Source organism: Erpetoichthys calabaricus, chromosome 1, assembly GCF_900747795.2.
Source record: "Erpetoichthys calabaricus chromosome 1, fErpCal1.3, whole genome shotgun sequence".
NCBI classification, from domain to species: domain Eukaryota; kingdom Metazoa; phylum Chordata; class Cladistia; order Polypteriformes; family Polypteridae; genus Erpetoichthys; species Erpetoichthys calabaricus.
The window spans coordinates 307884524-307903766 of record NC_041394.2 but is presented as its reverse complement, the minus strand read 5'-3'; the positions used below and the strand labels follow the sequence as shown (position 1 = coordinate 307903766).

The 19243-nt window shown below is 37.2% G+C and overlaps 2 protein-coding genes across 2 annotated transcripts in view; one reads left to right on the top strand and one right to left on the bottom strand.

The window, feature by feature from the left end:
- Positions 1 to 16797, top strand: part of LOC127528970 (centrosomal protein of 290 kDa-like) — a 40795-nt gene extending 23998 nt beyond the window's left edge. The window contains exons 9-15 of the mRNA XM_051930978.1: positions 4615 to 4738; positions 7645 to 7758; positions 12637 to 12723; positions 12856 to 13011; positions 15004 to 15126; positions 16551 to 16689; positions 16784 to 16797. Coding sequence (XP_051786938.1) covers positions 4615 to 4738; positions 7645 to 7758; positions 12637 to 12723; positions 12856 to 13011; positions 15004 to 15126; positions 16551 to 16689; positions 16784 to 16797 — 757 coding nt within the window. The remainder of the gene's footprint in view (positions 1 to 4614; positions 4739 to 7644; positions 7759 to 12636; positions 12724 to 12855; positions 13012 to 15003; positions 15127 to 16550; positions 16690 to 16783) is intronic.
- The window catches only part of LOC127526080 (uncharacterized), a 135020-nt gene that overhangs the window by 47266 nt on the left and 68511 nt on the right, over positions 1 to 19243 (bottom strand). The gene's annotated exons all lie outside the window — the stretch shown is intronic.

The following is a 19243-nucleotide window of genomic DNA, read 5'->3' as shown; positions in this document are numbered from 1 at the left end:
GTGTTTCATTAACTTTTATTGGGGATCTGTTTGTCATCAGTAGTGTCTATAGAGGTGAAAAACAGGGAAATATGCAAAATATAAACGTTAGTTTAACCACCATCAAGGTAAAATTGAACCACTAAACTAATTTTTAGTTTAAGTGGCACAGAATGTTTCTCTTTTTAAGACTGTCAAGTTGGCGGATTCACCAGAGCTTTTCAATGGCAGATTCTGAGATTTCAAATCTTTGTACAGGGCGATCTGTTTGAGATACTGTCTCAACAATTTTCCTTGAAGGATAAGGATAAGTGTGCCACATTTCAATGAAATTGGTCCACTGGGGAGCCAAGATGTTGTATGTGGACAGAAGAATGGACAGACAAAGAGGCAGGCAGGCAGGCAGAAATAGGTGCTTCACGCATTATATGCAAATGTCCCTAAAAAGAAATTAGAAGAACCAAAAGGTAATTGGTAAATGTGAAAAGCCTACCCCACAATATTTATTCTGAAATTTAGAAGTATGACAACAGTCAAAGAGGAGGTAAAGTATACTATGAACAGTAAACAAGTTCTATCTCTCTATTATAAAACAAAATCTTGGAAGGAGACGAGACGTGATTTTCTCGGAGAGACACTTATACATCCCGCGAGAAAGAGATTTAACCATGCCTGGGGCCAGATATAAAGGACAAAAAGTAGATGACAAACAAGAACGTCGTAAAGAATTCAAAAATGTTGGTGCAGTTCACATGCAGAGCAGGTTAGAGATAATGGAAGGATGAAAATTCGAAAGTCTCAAAAAAAGGATAGGAAAGATCGCATTAGGGCAAACAAACTGAAATTATTACTCGGTGAAATAATAGAACAGTGAAAAGACATTGAATATATTGTTCACATTTAAACTTTTAAGTCGGAGACTTTTAGATCGTCTTAATTCGTGTTGCCAGCGAGAATTAAAAGATTTCAAAAACGTTGTTGCGGTATGAAGTCCCGTGAGACAGAGACTTTTAACATGAGATTCTTTCAAGTCACGCCCCACTTACAACTACTTTCAAACAAGACCACAGTCATCTAAACTCAGTCATGTGAATGCTTTTGTCAGACACAGTTCCTGCACTCTCAACTCTTAGTCGTGTGAATGCTTTTGTCAGACACATTTCCTGCACTCTCAGCTCTTATAAATTTTATCAGGACAATAATTTTATACGTTCTAGATGACACGTCAATGACAAAACGAAGAAGAAAGAGCATGGACAAACATTCGAAAAAGTAATTTTATTTATTAGTGAGAAAGAAATGATATTCACTCACAGGCAGTTACACGCTGTGTTGTCAGAATGTATGTCCAAACACGGAATCAAAATTCAATGCGCTGTCTTGAAGAAAAGTTAATTCTAAATATTATTTTTACTACAGTTTTAAGGTAAAAGTGAAAATAATACATATGTAACAATTCCTATGAAAATAACAATATCTTTAAATTGTATATCTGGTAAACCAAACCTGGAGGTGGGCGAGCGAAGCGAGCAGGGGGCAGAGCCCCCTAGTAGCATATAAAATATGAAGAAAAATTTATAAAGTAAATATATACGTAGTAAAGTAAATTAATTTGTTTCTGAAATTTTACTTGTGAATACATGAGTACCTCCTGATAGTTACCACAGATATTTAAAAAAAAGATAAAAAATGTAAAGATTACAGAGAAAGAGGGCCCTCCTTCTCTCACATCTACTCCAAATAGCTTATTTATATGCAGTATAATTTGTTACACTTGTTACTATTGTTTTTTTATTATTAGTTGTTGTTATTATTTTTATCTATTTCTAACTACTACTATTTTTTCACTTATCTATTATTTATTATCTATTTATAGTATAGTTCTTTACCTGGCTTGTACTTTTCCTGTGTTTTTATATATATATATATATATATATATATATATATATATATATATATATATATATATATATATATATATATATATATATATATATACCATGCTCATAGGACGCATATCTGGGGAGGATGAAAGCCATTATCTAAATCAAGTGGACTGTATGGTAAACTGGTGCAATAAAAACTCTCTCACTCTGAATGTAAAAAAGACCAAAGAAATGATATTTGATTTTAAGAGACAGAAATCTGTATGTTCACCTATTGTAGTTCTAGGAGAGGAGGTAGAAATAGTGACTGAATATAAATACTTAGGAACTTACCTAGATAACAATCTTAACTGGAATACAAATACAAAAAAAATATTTTCTAAATGCAACCAGTGCTTATTTCTCCTCCATAAACTCAAACTATTTAAAGTAGACAAGGACCTCATGTTGTCCTTCTATCGCAGTATGATCCAGTCTGTGATCACTTTCATTTTCATTGCCTGGTTTAATAGTCTGGCAAACCAAAACTCAAAAAAGCTCCAGCAGATTACGATGTATGCAGCTAAAGGTATTGGGGCTGATTTAGATGATTTGACTAGTGTGTGTCAGAGGGCAATGTTAAAGAAACTGGAAATCATCTCAGCTGATGACAGACATCCATTACATGTAGAACTAAAGTTCAGTAAATCAGGAAGGATAGTCGCTTTGAAAACCCACACAAATCACTCCAGAAACTCCTTTCTTCCTAGTGCCATACGACTTTTCAATAAGAAATATCAGAGATAATGATTAAGGTTTTGATATATATCCTGTAACTTTTTTTTGGTGTAAATATGTTTTATCTAACTGCCTTACCTTAACCTTTCTTGTTTCTATTTGTCTCTATTTGTATTTGTTCTATACAAATTTGTTTCTGTTTAACAGGCGGAGTGGTGGCTCTGAGGCTAGAGATTTGCACTGGCAACTGGAAGGTTGCCGGTTCGAATCCCGTAAATGCCAATAGGGACTCTGCTCTGTTGGACCCTTGAGCAAGGCCCTTAACCTGCAATTGCTTTGAGTAGTGAGAAAAGCGCTATATAAAAGCAAAGAATAATTATTATTGTCTGTTTTATTTCATTCTGTCTGTTATTAGATGCAACTGTGAAGGCAAATTTCATGTTTTCTTGTGTAAACATGACTAAATAAAGAAACCTTAAACCTTATATATGTTGCGCTGCAGTCCTGGAGAATGTTATTTCGTGCCACTGTATGCTGCAATACAGTGTATGTATGGTACGACAATAAAGCCACTTGACTTGATGATAGGTGCATTGGTTGAGAAAATTTAGTCAGCCTAACTATATGCATTTTGACAATGAAAGATAGTATCAAGCTTTTTCAAGAATAATAAAAATGTATATATAACACAGTTCACATAAAAAGTATTCACACCCATGGAAGTCTTCGAATTTCATTATGGCAGCGTACAACATTAAATCACATTAGATTCAATATGTCTTTTTTGACACTGAACAGCAGAAAAACACTCTTAATGTGAAAGTGAAAACAGATCACTGCGAAGTAGTCTAAATTAGCTACAGATATAAAACTCACAATAATTGTTACATAACAATAAAATGTGAAAACTTCCAAAGGAGTGACCTTTTATAGGCACTGTGCATATAACTAAAACATGTATGATGTTCCAGACAATTGCTTTTTCTGATCATCTGACTTTTATGCAAGTAAATAAAATCAGAAAGAAATTAAATCCAGTACCTTTCTGTTGTTATATATTTTAAAATAAAATGGTTTCAGTTCAACATAACAAAAAAATCTGAAGATTTTTTAAATTCAGCTCTGTAGAGCTCAGTGGGTTGATGTTTCAATTGTGAAAAAAACTTGAAATGCAATCTCACTAACTTGTTGTAAAAGTAATTCTTCATGTTTTGTCAAGTTGCACTGCTCTTCTCCAATGCTGCTTGCAAGTATTTTGCAGTTAAAAAATGAGTATTATATTATAATGCTATATAATTATGTACTGTGCATAGTATATATTGATTCACATCAATTTAAAGCATTTGTAAACCAATGCATTTGTAACCTGAAATTATAAGAGAACATAGTTTAAAGGCTCCTTACCAATTCAGGTTTAGTTTGGAAAAAATTACTTTAAGTCTCTGTTTAGCAGTTGAATTGATATTGGAGAGCACTTTATTGATATACGTAATACACGTGGAAGGCAGCAGTACAGCCATTCTATCAGCTGTTCTGCTGAGCAGTCTTAGTATTGATTTTTATGTCATCAATTATTATGCAGATGAAGTATCCCCAAAGTATGACCAACTAAATGGCTTTATGCACAGTATATATATATATATATATATATATATATATATATATATATATATATATAATAAACAATCTGATAGAATTAGTAATCAGCAGAATGATATGTACTATATACTCACCTTGAAGTTTGTTCCACTGGAACAGAATAATTGTTAAGCATACTTATTGTCTGCATCTCAGCTAATGCATAGGCATTTATTTGGAAAACGTCCACCATAAGGTCTTGTAAAATGTTCTTTTCATCATATTTATTAAATAAATGAATACATAAATAATAGTCAGCTCACTAAAGTACTTAAGCTGTAACTGTGACCAGCAACATCACCAATGAGGCTTGGCAATCAAAATTATCCATACTTGTGAAAATATTGTTTGTTGTTAGTTCTTTCTTTGATTTCTTTTTCTGTTTGTTATTTAGGGAAACATGCGATCTCACTAGAGATTCTGCTCTGGAACGTTTAAAAATTAAAAGTAGGTTTTTGGAAAATAAGATGCATGCCTTAGAAAAGCAACTTGAAAAAGAAAATCTTCCTATGGCTACAGTAAGTAGTTATAGTGTGAGATAAATGTGACTGTATTGTGTGTTTTTGTGCATATGTATATTCAGTATGTGTATGTGAATGTATGAGTTAAAGTGAAATGTGTATGTGTTTGCATATGTAGATGTACTATATATATATATACAGTGGTGTGAAAAACTATTTGCCCCCTTCCTGATTTCTTATTCTTTTGCATGTTTGTCACACAAAATGTTTCTGATCATCAAACACATTTAACCATTAGTCAAATATAACACAAGTAAACACAAAATGCAGTTTTTAAATGATGGTTTTCATTATTTAGGGAGAAAAAAAATCCAAACCTACAAACTCCACATTGGCCAAGAGTCATTAAGGCCCTTTATTGCAGTTTAAAGGCACTGGCCAGCTGTGATTATTTTAAATTTCCTCACTAAGGATGAGCACCATTTGTGAGTACAGTATCTGTATGGTTTAATTAATTATAGGATTACAGAAATAATCCCGTACAGCTTCAAACCTTCCTTATCAATGTGGCTTGCACAATATTGCAGTTACTGAATACAGAGAACTGTTAAGTTTAGAAAAGGGTGTGGATTATTGAAAAACACCAAAGCTTATGAAATGGACATGTTTTGCCCATTCTATTGGTGCAGTTGACCTGATGACTTAACTTAAATATTTAAGTGTAATACCCTCATCTATTGCAGGATTACACTATATAAGACTAGTTAGAGTTTGCAAAAATTAAATAAGATATGCTGTGGTGGGCTGGTGCCCTGCCCGGGGTTTGTTTCCTGCCTAGCACCCTGTGTTGGCTGGGATTGGCTCCAGCAGACCCCCATGACCCTGTAGTTAGTATATAGCGGGTTGGATAATGGATGGATGGATAAATAAGATATGTCAGTCTAGCATATTTTTGTGTGAAATTTAAAAATACCTGTACTCTGTTTGGTGGTAGGAAGATTTTTTGAACTAACATGTGGTATGGCTGCAGACGTACTTCTTCCTCTTTCGGCTGCTCCCGTTGGGGTTGCCACAGCAGATCATCCTCTTCCATATCTTCCTGTCCTCTACATCTTGCTCTGTCATACCCATCACCTGCATGTCCTCTCTCACCACATCCATAAACCTTCCCCTTTTCCTCTTGCCTGGCAGCTCTATGCTTAGCATCCTTCTCCCAATATACTCAGCATCTCTCCTCTGCACATGTCCAAACCAACGCACTCTCGCCTCTCTGACTTTGTCTCCCAACTATCCAACCTGAGCCAACCCTCTAATATACTCATTTCTAATCCTATCCATCCTCGTCACACCCAATGCAAATCCTAGCATCTTTAACTCTGCTACTTCCAGCTCTGTATCCTTCTTTCTGGTCAGTGCCACCGTTTCCAACCCATATAACATAGCTGGTCTCACTACCATCCTGTAGACCTTCTCTTTCATTCTTGCTGATATCAGTCTGTCACAAATCACTCCTAACACATTCCACCCTGCCTGCACTCTCTTTTTCACCTCTCTTCCTCAATCCCCATTACTCTGTAGTGTTAATCTCAAGTATTTAAACTCATCCACCTTCGCCAACTCTACTCCTTGCATCCTCACCATTCCACTGACCTCCCTCTCATTTACACACATGTATTCTGTCTTGTTCCTACAGACCTTCATTCCTCTCCTCTCTAGGGCATATCTCCACCTCTCCAGGGTCTCCTCAACCTGCTCCCTACTATCGCTACAGATCACAATGTCATCAGCAAACATCATAGTCCACGGGGACTCCTGTCTAACCTCGTCTGTCAACCTGTCCATCACCATGGATGCTGACTTACTAAACTACTAAACTTTTCCCTGACTGAAGTTAAATTTATGCCTACAACTCTTGTTCTTGTCATTTGATTGCAAGCTACACGTGTGCTTAGCTGCTCACTGAAACAGCTGTCACTAGATGACCAGAGCAAGCGTTTTCATGATGTTACAGCAACAGTAAATATCTGAAAAAAATGCATTCATTTTGCAAAATAATGTAATGCTTTTATGAAATAACACAATCATTTTTTTGAGTGGTGGGAATAGGCTTTCATAATAAGTTGTATTCACACTGAGGTTCCTTTAAGACAACTGACAATCCCAGGCAACAAGGTAGTCTCATGGCTCCTCTTCCTAATTCCCAGTGCCTTTTGTTTCTCTCCAGGTGAGAGAATATGTCTGTATGGGTCTGGACACCTTTTTAAAAGTGGTACCAGTAGTTGTCCATGGTACATTTTAAACTCCAGTCCTTGCCAGTGACTCACTGAGCTTAAAATTGGGAAGTGAGTTGGCCAAAGGCTCAGACTAGCAGAGAGGTAGTGAATCCAGAGAAATGTCAAAAAGAAATTGAGTTTGTGAGTGACTGGAGGAGACTGGAAGACCGGAAGAAATATTTGATACTTGTGGCACAGTATTTGCATGGAGGGTAAATGGAGCTGCCACTCAACTGATTCAATGGGGGGTTGAACCTGTTTAGATAGTCCCAAAGATGCAGTTATGTTTCATATTTTTCTGTTACTTGATAGTCTTCCATTACTTATGTCTACCCAGGGTTTAGCGTATATATAAAAACCTAATAATAATTGCTAAAGGTTTGTTTTTTTTCAGATGTCTTTATTCTGGGCAAGAGTGGCACACAGAGATGTCCTATCACACTATGGGGGAGTAAACCCAGTAGCAGCATTTCTCTTTAAAGGTCCCACCATTTATTGTATGCTACTAGTACTGTATGTCAGTCCATTATGAAGGTCTGAGACTATACATTACTAAGGAAGTCATCCCAATTCACTGTGTTCATGAATTATTTAATTGTATTTTCTTTCGTCTAATATTATGGGAGTAAACATTATGTGGTTTAATTAGATTCTGCCCACCTCAGAAACCTTTTTGTCATTTCATTCCAGGAATCTCGCAAGGCATATCATGAACTACAAAGGGAAAATCTTAAACTCTGTTCAGAAAATGTCGAGTTACATTTTCAACTAGAGCAGGCAAAAAGGGATTTGCCTAGAATAAAGGTAAGTCTGAATATAAAACATAAAAAAATATAAAAAAGTTTGTCTAAAACACAATGGACGTGACAAAACACAAATGACTAAGAATGCAGTGTGACTGCCAAATGAAAGTAGGCCACAGAGTTAATGAAGCTTGTTAGGTTAGTTTATAGTTAGGTTGTTCCAATATCTCCACCATAAAGTTTTAAATAAAATGGTCACACTCCTATTTGCAATTGTTCCTAACATTTTCTTAACATTGTTTGTGAAGAAGCATTTCTTAACTTTAGTCTTAATGCCCTGTGGCAGGAGGCTGGGGGCCAGACCCAGCCAGGATGCCTGGAAGAACAGGAAGGAGATCTATATGTCCCCCGGGCCATGAGGGTGCAACCGACCTGGAAAGCAAGGGGACTACGGGGAAGTAGCAGGGGGCGCCCCAAGCCTCATAAAGCCCGGGAGATCTGCACTTCCGCCACACCTGGGAAGGTGGAGGAAGGACCTTCCAGCAACGCCCGGAGTGCTTCCGGGTGCTCATGCGGCTCTTCCGCCACACCAGGAAGTGCTGGCGGAAGAACATCAGTGAGCACCTGGAGCACATCCAGGTGACTATAAAGGGGAGCGAGAGTCGGGAGCTGTAGGTAGACGAAGCTCCAGCGACAGGAGGAAGAAAGGTGGCCCACGGACATTGGAGAGGCCCGTATTTAGGGGTGTTTGGTGCGGGAGCACTGTGTGCTGTGCGGGACTGTGTTGGGACTATGTGTGAGAATAAAAGTGTGTTTTATAACCCTGCTGGTGTTAGTCTGATGGTGTTCGGGTGACCTCTCACAGCCCTTACACTCTTCCTGGAATAATTTTATGAATCCCTTTAAGATTTTTGAAGACATGTAGTAAGTCTCTACAGAGCTAAAGAGGTTTGATTCCTTGAGCGTATCAAAATAGGACTTGTCCTTTAGTCCCAGGATGTACTTGGTTGATCTTTTCTGTACAGCTTCTACAGTTACAATGTCTTTTTAACAACATGATGACCAGAAGAGCTCGCAGTATTTCTGATGCAGCTTTCGAAGCTTAATTATAAAGTCTCAGCTTAAAATCTTTAATTTATATTCAGCAATACGTTTTAATATTTTGTTTACCTTTTTAATTGCTTCTACACATTACCAGGATAATAAGAATATTGCATCAAAGTAAACCCCTAAATCCTTCTCAAAGGCTGCTTCCCCTGAAGAATGATGGTAATCTTTCATTTTAATTAATATTTCTTTTGCTTGCCATTACGATAGCTTTTGTTTTTACATTTATATTGGGTTTGATGCATTTTTGTTCAGTCTGTGGTAATTTTTATGTTGGCTTTGAATTATGGAGAACTCATTTTTACTTTCATTTTTTATGTTAAATACACTACTGATCAAAAGTTTTAGAACTCACTTTTTCTTCAAATTTAATCAGTTGAAATGCAGTAATTGACCTAAAATGGTGAAAAGGTAAGCAGTACACTGCCAGAGGTTTAAATTTAAAATTTAGCTTAGCAAAAATTGAAAAAAGGGAATATCAAAATATTCTTTATTGAATTGGCCTTCTTCAGGAAACAACTAGTAGATTACAACCTACAGATGTTCTGCAGCAATTAAAGTAAATTAAGCCTTGCAAGTTGAAGCAAATCAAACAATTTGCACAGGTGTCCCAACTGCTGTTGATTACTTAAAAACCCTCTGTCTGTCTTAAAGCAGAGTTGGAACAGACTGTGTGCTCTGAACTCAGAGCGGGGCCGGCCCTGATCATAGTAAGTGGGCACTGTTACCTGCTGGACACTATTTATGACAGAAAAACACGCATGGTCTGTACACTGAGGGGCATACATGCGACAATCCGAGTCATATTCACGCTTCCTAGTTGCTTCCGGGAGCCTCTACAATACCCGTAACCATCAGTCATAGACCAAAATGAACTGGGCAAATGAGGACACATTCATTCAACAAGGAGTTGGTGTAAAAGTTTCCAGCGCCTTTACTAAAATGAGACAAAAACAAAATGTTCAATGGTGCAGTGCTCCATCCATTAAATAATAAGTCAATAAATAAATAATCCATAAAGTCAGTAAACGTGGAGGTTAAAAGTCAAACAAATATATTCCAAAAAAAAATCAAAGGTGAACATATTCTCTTTTAAAACCACGACCCTTGGTGCTTCTTTCTTAAAACCATCATCTTCTCAGCTTACCCTTTACAGATTCCTCAGCACGAGGAGGTGTCCACCAGCAGGTGTAGATAATCCTTAATCTAGCTCAGGCCCCTGTTTCCAGTCCATTGACATTCACAGGGCCTTTCGTAGGAGCCTACCAGGGGAGCTCTTGGCCACTCCTCTCCATTAATGGTCAGCAGGAGCAGCCCCTCTAACTCTCAAGCACTGGCCAAGTGCTGCTCCTGAGCTCTCTTTCCCATCCACCTGAATCCTCTCACAATTGCACCGGTCACTGTCCTGTTTCTGCCTTTCTCTCTGTTCTCGTTAAACTCCATTACTTCCTTTTATGCCATGCAGGCTCCTCTTATATCCTTGCCGATTGGGTACAGGTGTAATACTCTTATTTCCTCTGAGGTGTGAATGAGACACCTGACTGATCTGCTTGCATTTGCATGTGAGTGCATGATCATCCAATACTGACCCCCTAGTGAGATGTGCTGGTACACAACCACACCCGATTGTAGCCTGCACACTCCAGGAGGTAATTATTTAAAAAATGCACTTCACCACGGACCTCTCATCATAATGCACTCCTTAAAGTCTGAGGTATATACACAAAGCACTGTTTATCATTTAAGCTACTGAATTGAAGGGGCATCTGCTCTGAATACTAAGGGACCCCCCTGCCCCATCCCGTCTGGTTTGGAAATCTAATAATACCAGCTACCCACTATAGACAACAAGGGGCAACATCCTTCCACCCCTCCTAGGGCTCCAAATGGGCTTTGACTGGCACTGTACTGAATGCTTCATGTGGTAAGATTGCATTGTGTTGTTCTACTTTCAACACTGCAAAAGTGATAAAACTGAGGTTCAAAAGCAGTCATTTTCAGGAATGAAGAATATAAAAACCTGCTAGGCTGACACTTGCTTCGCTATTACCAATGCACAAGCCATCAGCTCATTTTTATGTAGATTCATTAGGTCCTTATATATCAGTATATAGAGTATTTGGCCTCTCTTCCCTCAATGAATTGTAACATGTCCATCCTAGGTTGATAGGCACTTCTAAACTAGCCATGTGTTTTTGAATGTGAGAATATCTGCTTTCTGCTAGGACAGCCTCTAGCCCCTTGTGACCCTGTAATTGGATTTGGTATTATTTCTTATTTAACCCACATCTTTATCTAAGGAAACATAGAAAAGCAAGCCATATTTAATACAACTTCAGTGATCTGAAAATGCAAAGTTTATAAGAAATAGGCAACAAGACTTCTTTGTCTTTCGACTGATCCTGTTAGGGGTTGCCACAGTGGATCATCTTGTTCCATATCTTCCTGTCCTCTTCATCTTGTTCTGTCACACCCGTCACCTGCATGTCCTCTCTCACCACAACCATAAATCTTCTATTAGGTCTTCTTCTTTTCCTGTTGCCTGGCCTCTCCATCCCTAGCATCCTTCTCCCAATATCCCCAGCATGTCTGCTCTGCACATGTCCAAACCAACGCAATATCGCCTGTGCTAGGTGACAGCTGCATATATTTTGGAAATTAAGAAAGAGATAGAGAGCCTAGGAATTCCCATGATGATTTTCATAAAGAGCTATGTCTTCAAGATGATTCTGAATATCAGTAGATTTAAAAGTTTTAAAGCATGAAAAATGATTTTGCTATGGATGTTTCCATTGTGTTAATAATGTGCACTCTATCAGAAACTTGGAACCAGAGAGTGGCAAAATGGTGAAAAGTTCAGATAAGAATTTCACTGTACAGTACATGTGGCAGTCCTACTACTGCTGATTCTGCTACTACTGTTTTACTGTATATTCATCCTGAATGAGTGACTTAAGCTACAGTGGTGTTTATAATTTAAATGTGACCATCTTGTTTTCTGAAGCTGCTTTACTTGGTGAAGGCTGCTGTTAATTGTGATAAGCATATTATAATTTTATAATAATAATAAATTTTATTTATTTAGCACCTTTCCCAATTATTCGGCTGATTAGTAATTTATTATTTTAGTTGTTACAGTCATTTTAAGATCTTGTTCAAACTAACATTCATTCATTCATTTTCCGACACTTATCTGAAGCCAGGTTGCGGGGGCAACAGTCATAGCAGTGAGGCCCAACCATCCTTTCCCTAGCCGCACTTGCCAACTCATACTGTAGGATCTAAAGGTGTTGTGATATAGTCCTCCCAGCAAGCCTTGGGTCTTGCCTGGGGTCTCCTCCCAGCAGCTATAAATAACCTGATGAACAAAATTATTATTGTAATGAAGAGATCAGGGTGTTGGTTTGCCAATGTGGAAGCCCTGTTTAAAAAAATGAAAAAAGGTTTCTAGATAGGAACATATAAACTAAAGTGGATGCGCTCATGATCCATCAATAAACTTGACTTTAATTAGTCAAGGGGATCAGGGTCCAAAATGAATGCTGACTTCCAGTGGCTCCTTGGTTTTTATAGGGGCTGGGGTGGAAGGGGCAGAGATTTCATCTAAGGGTTGGAAGCATTATCACTGCTCCTACTATTTAGGGGGGTACAACATAGAAGCAGTTAGTGACTTTGTTTCATCATCATCCTTCTTCATCTTTGTCACCTCTCAAAGCCAAGAAACTTCTTCCTCAGCTTGTGTGTGTAATGGTGCAATTTTTGTAACTACTGAGTTTATTTTAGTTTCACCAAAAATATTATACTTTTTTTTTTTTTATATATTTATATCCAGGACCAGGCTGAATCTTTAAAAATCATGTGTGTACATCTTAAAAAGGAGAAAAACAACCTTCAAAGGAAAACTGGAAATGTTGCAAAAGTGAGTATAGCATATTTCCTGATTATATAAAATTATATAATCTATATAAGGCAAAAACTGTGCCAATAACCATTCCCAAAAATACTTTATTAGCAAATGATCAGCATGAAATTTATCTTGCTTTCTTTCTAGTCTGAATACTATGACAAAAGTGTCCCTGAACTTGAAAAAACAATTGCCTTAATGAAGAAGGTGGTTGAGAAGTTACAAAAAGAAAATGGAGAACTGAAGGAAACTCTTTCTAGGAGGAAACTTATCACGTTAGAAAATGAGAATGAAAAACTTAAGGTCAGTTTTATGTGGATTTGTCAGATTCATTAATGTTCCAGTTGGCTGTTGGCTTTCACCAAACACAAGAATTAGAGATACTTATTTTCTTTGAACAGAAGCACAAGTGGTGTTACAGCTAGTAAAGGTTGCTGTGTGACATTCAATTAATTATATAGCATTGCTACTCCAGATCGAGGTATAATAAAATCTTGTTGTTTTATGTTAATAGACAGAGGACATGGTGTATAAGGAGTGTAACAGGAGTGGGTGCCTTTGCAGTGACTTTCCAACGAATAATGCGAGCTAGGCTATATGGATCAAAAATGGTGAATTTATTCATTCAGTACACAAGGACGGGAACACAAAATGAAATTCAAAAGAAAATAGAACCCTGCTGTTACTCTGGACTTACCTGCGTATGTTATAAGCCCTGTCTGCCCACTAGCAGGGCATGTCCACTTGTCCACCTGAGATGTACCACCTCCTGTCTTTCTCTCTTTCTTACTCTCTGTCTAACAAAGCTTATGCCTACTTAGGCCCTTATGGGCTTTTTCCCCAAATTCTTCACCCTTTATCCATACTACACTTAAAAAGCAGTCCTACCAGGAACAAGCGCATTCAGACAAACTTTGGAACCATATCCAGAGTCAAAACAAGCTCCATGTTTTCTACAAAGACATTCTGTAGGACTCACCAAGACCCTAAAAGTGTGATGTAACAACTCTAACCACTGCCCCTCTATACCATCCTTTAAAACAATCCTGTCATACCAAAAACCATTAAAACCATGTAAAACTATCACTCTTAGTAATAATTAAAAACAGGCTTAAGTGTGTTAGAGCCTCATCCCATCAGAGTTAAGCTGATGTCACAATTAGCGAATTCCAGTCAAGAAGTGTGTCAGACTTCTGACTGCGGTTACTGGTCTTGTTGCTGGACCAGGTCAATTTACATGGCTCAAAAGAACTGGGTATGTCACATTTAGAGAGCTTGTGCTGACCTTTCAGGGCAGTATTGCTCGTCACTTTTTCTGAAAGTCAGCAATATGCTGTTGACAGAACCAGTGCTGTATGAAGTTTCAACAGGTACGGCAAGTTCGTCTGCAATCTCTGCCCCTTTTATTCTATTTTATAATGGAACTCATTGTTTGTCAGCTGATTTTGTCAGAGCAAGTCCTGGACTAGTTGGAGTGACTTTCTGGGCAAGTCATATTAGGTGACTGGTTCATGGGAGTGCACCGCCAACTGCCTCCGACTAGCTAAGATTATGTAAATGAACGGACCAAGCACAATTTCCATGCATAGCCACTAAGCATGCATCCATTCATCCTTGTATCCTCTAAACTGTTTAAATCAGGTCAAGGCCATTGCTGTAATAATTAAAAATGAAAAAACAGAATTGTAAAGATCAAATTCAACAATAAAACCACTGAAAAAAGGCGAGTGGTAAAGAATGTAATTGTAAGACTTACAGAAAGTAACCAGGAATAGAAAGGAGCAAAAACAGTGTGCAAAAAATTAGGCAGAGGTCAGGGCACCAAAAGAAACGAACAAAACCAAATGCCAATGTCAAAATGCTAAATGTAAGTCTTACTCAGAATATCTATTGCAAAAGGACTTCACACTAATCTTTTTTCTTTCCACCCACTATTGCTAGTGTTTGTATTGAAATTAATCCAATGTTTGGATAAGTGTTGTTGCGTGTCATCATCTTTTATATGACATTCCCCAGCAGCCACCAACAGCACAGTCAAGGCATTCTGAAAACTCCACAAAAAAGTAGTAAAAAAAAGACATTCAGACTGGTGGCGAGATTATATCACTCTTAAAAACAATCAAATAAACAATGTTCTAAAAAATGAACTGAATTGATTCTTACAGTCAAAATGGATACTCGTCACACTAAATTACACAAACGCACAGTATGGTCCCATGAATTGGAACAATGTGATGTTCAATTCAGATGCTGGCAATAATTCAGTGAGTAACAACTATTAACTTTTTTTTTTAGTCAGATTTTGAAAACCTGAAGCTACACACGGAAAAACAGCTAAATGCAAAAAATGAGCCCGTAACAAAGGAAATGCATAAAATCATCACTGAAAATGACGAGCTTTGTGAAGAGTTGAAAAGGGTATGCAGCATTTTAGAATCTGAAATTTATTTAACTGCATTATTGCTTTTTTTTCTTTGATGTACTTTCTTAGTTTGAGTGGTTTTAAATTTTTTAGACCAGTAATATGGTGGCAAATCCAAAAATCTTTTTTTGTTTGTTTGTTGATATATTTGGTGTTGGAAACCACTGATATACAGATATAGAGGTATACCATGCATATCCTTTAGATAATAAAAGGATTCTTCCTCACCACCAATGCAAATGCATACCCGTGACTCTCACTCTCACAGTCTTTCAATAGTAAAATCTCTCTCTATATATAAATCCAATGTCTGTATGTCTGTTCACTTTTCACAAGAGAACTACTTAACGGATTTAGATCAGGTTTTTTTCTGTAATTTGCTTGAACATTCCGGTAGATTTTGCGACTTCTCTCATTGTTTCGCTTGCAGTACTTATTTATTTGCGTGAATCCGAGAGACACACAGTGGGCCAAGGGGGTGGGGCCAAGAGGAGGGGCGGGGCCCTCCTTACTCATGTGCCAGCCTCAGGGCGTATCCTACCTTTTCTTAGCTAGCAAATGAGAGAACTATCCATCCATCCATTTTCCAACCCGCTGAATCCGAACACAGGGTCACGGGGGTCTGCTGGAGCCAATCCCAGCCAACACAGGGCACAAGGCAGGAAACAATCCCGGGCAGGGTGCCAACCCACCGCAGATGAGAGAACTACTTAACGGATTTAGATCAGCTTTTTTTCTATAATTTGCTTGAACATTCCGGTTGATTTTGCAACTTCTCTCATTGCTCTGTGTATCATAGTTCGCTTGTGGTACTGATTTATTTATGCGGATCCGAGAGAGACACAACGGGCCAAGGGGAGGGGGGCAGGGCCCTCTTCACTCAGGTGCCAGCCTCGGGGCATATCTTATATCCACTTAGCTAGCGAACAAAACAACTACTTAATGGATTTAGATGTTTTTTTTTCTATAATTTGCTTGAACATTCTGGTTGATTTTGCGATTTCTCTCATCGTGCTAAGAATCATAGTTTGCTTGCAGGAGCGATATAGTCACGCTAATCCGAGAGAGAGGCTGTGGGCCGAGGGGAGGGGGAACCGTGATGTCAGGAGTGGGGAGCCGGGCAGGGCCCTCCTCATTGTCTGCAGGCAAAGCCGCGGGGGACAACTAGTTTAAAATGCAAAGCAAACAGCAGTCTTCTGATCTACTGCTTCCTAAAACAAGTTAGAAAATGAATGTGTCAATGAAAAATTTGTAAGCCTTTTTGGTTGGCATGACTTTTATGAATGAGATGTAATTAAAAGTTGTATATATGCATTTTTTTTGAGTATGGTTTAATTCTACTGCAATTAAAAATTTGTATGTATTTATTTTTTGGTCTAAAATATTTTTTTCTTCTTATTGATTTCAACATTTTTAACAGGCAGAAGAAAGAGCACAAAAACTTACAGTAGAAAATAATGTCTTAGAAGTCAAGAATGAAGAGTTAAAAAAGAAATTAGGAGAAATAAATAAAGGGGCAACCTGTAGTGATGAAAGAAAGACCTGTCCACCCAAAACGGGTAGTAAAAGCTGGAATTCAACTGTGGTAACAAGGTGTCATTTCAAAAATCAGATGCATAATGTATACAGTACTATACCTTTTTGTCATTATAGGCATAATGGCGTAGAGGGTGCTGAAATAACTTTTTATTTTCTTGGGGTCTCCTTGTTTTTCCACGTGTTTGAATTGGTTTGGATGGAGGTTTCACTTAAGCTGACTGAATAATGGCAGCCTGGTGTTTTCAGCTTTAGGTTGATTATTTTCAGTATTTGTTCTGGAGATTCTAAAAATAATAAAGTAGTTACAGTAATGCACACAGTATATTATTTTTTCTTAATTTAACCATTAATTTGGATTTTTGGAGGATATTAAATATTGCAACATAATATAAGCAAGGTTATTATTGAATTTTGACATCAACTTTGTAAAAACTATAATCTTACAGATTGTTATTCTGAATTTATTTTTCCATTTTAAAGAATGTATGAAAAAAAATTGAAGGATCTAGAGACCATCATTAGCAGAAAAAATAAAAACCTTAAAGATCTGAGGCAACTGCTACAAGACAGCACTGAGAGGGAAGAGAAGTTGGAGCAGCGTATTGCTGAAATGAGAAAGCAGGTTCGAATATGGTGGTTTGATTAAGCATGTATTTCATACAATATGTCACAGACAAAAGTGGTACCTGTGTATGGCGCTTCTCCTGTTCTGTGCCAGGTGATTGCTGGGTTTGACTCTGGCAAAAGAAGGCCAGCTAAGAAACCCCTTGCACTATATGTAAGAAAATGAGTAAATGTAGTCTGTTAAAGAAAACAAATCTTTCTTAAAAGAAAGTGTCAGCCCAAAATCAAAAATTGAGAACACTATTGAGCAAATCACTATGGGTAAAATGGCATGTGTAGCATATTGATCTTGCTTTGAGTGATCTGTAAATGTTTAAGCATCATGTTTTCAGAACTATGACAAAGAAAATCATTTATCAATAAAGGATCCCAGTTATTTGCACCACTGTACAGCTACACTGAGAAAACCAAAAGGGCATAATGTAAAAATAATAAAAAACAGGAAAAATTACTTTTTGACACCTGTTCAGGAAAGGGTTGAAACAAGAGTGAATCTGAAGGCACCAAAAATGTCTTATGAAAAAGACTTGGGAGTCCTTTTAGACTTACACACTGTCAACAATCACACAACACACAAAATCAGTAGAAGAGGCTTCCACAGGGACACAGCAGTACAGAATGGGACTGGTTAGGGGAAACGTTTCCCACAGGCGTTAGGAAGTATTTCTTTATTCAAAGGACATTCACCATGTAGAACAGTTGAGTGTAGCATATTTTAATTTGAAATTATGTAATAAAAAATATCAGCTGTCATTTAAATCATCTATGTGCCCTCCATTTCACCATTAACAGAGTGTGTTGAGTTTTAAATTACACCACCTTGTGCATATTTATAAACTGGTTCCTGTTGAAATTTCATCATCCATAATTAAAAGTCAAGTATTTTAATTTTAATTCGAAAACAAAAATAACCTGCAATTTTAAATGTTTGCTATAAAATTAACCCTTTTTTTCAAATTTGTATTTACTTTAAGCTATACTATAGCAATACCATTGAAAACAGAAGCTCTCTCCAACTATTAAGTTAAATATTTATTACCTGTTCATTTCTATTTAGATTGAGAGACTGCAACATTATCCTGAAGAACCAAGGAACAAACTGGACATTGCTGATGAGCCGCAAAACATCAGGTATGAACATTTTGGTTTTAAAGTTCAAAATTAAAAATCCTAATACTGTATATCCTTACAAGTTGAAATGAAGTGTCTCTGCTGAATGGCAGTTTTCTTCGCAAGAATTTGTTATGGAGTGTAGCATCCATGTAAAGTATCACCACCATTTTGGTGACAAACAATAGCAGTGTTCCTTTGTTAGACTGAGCGTCACAATCACACGCCTTAACTGTCGGCATCCGCAGACTAAGTTGAGCTCAATGTAAGGTGTGCAGTAGTTAAACAGCTTTGTGTGAGTGACAATAGTGTCAAAGTACAGAGTAGAAGGAGGCATGGCTGCACATGGCTGTGAAAATGTTACTAGCTTCACCCTTGGCATGATCCTGTGAGATTGTCCTAAATTGTACTCATTAAGTTTATTTTTCATTATTTATTGATTGAATGGCTGTACTATCAGTCCTTTGAGTCTGTACTCTTGTTTGTAATGTTTCTGCTGCTATATGCATTTGAATTTCCCCTTGGGAGTAGTAAAGTTAACCTAATCTAATCCAATCTAAATCCATCAAGTCAAATATGAAAAACAATTGTCAACATATAGCCTACTAAATAAATTTAAAAATATATATTTTTCTTCTTTGGTCATTAGACTGAAATAGTTCAATTTTTGTTATGGTCTAAATTTCTGAGGTACAGTCTACGCCAACACAGATACTTTTGAAAACACATCCTTTTTTATTTATTTTTGGTCTCCTATCCACATTGAAAACAGTGTTTAAAACCACAGATAATTAATATAATTGAAAATGCTCCTTAAAGTGTATAAATTGGAAAACAGTG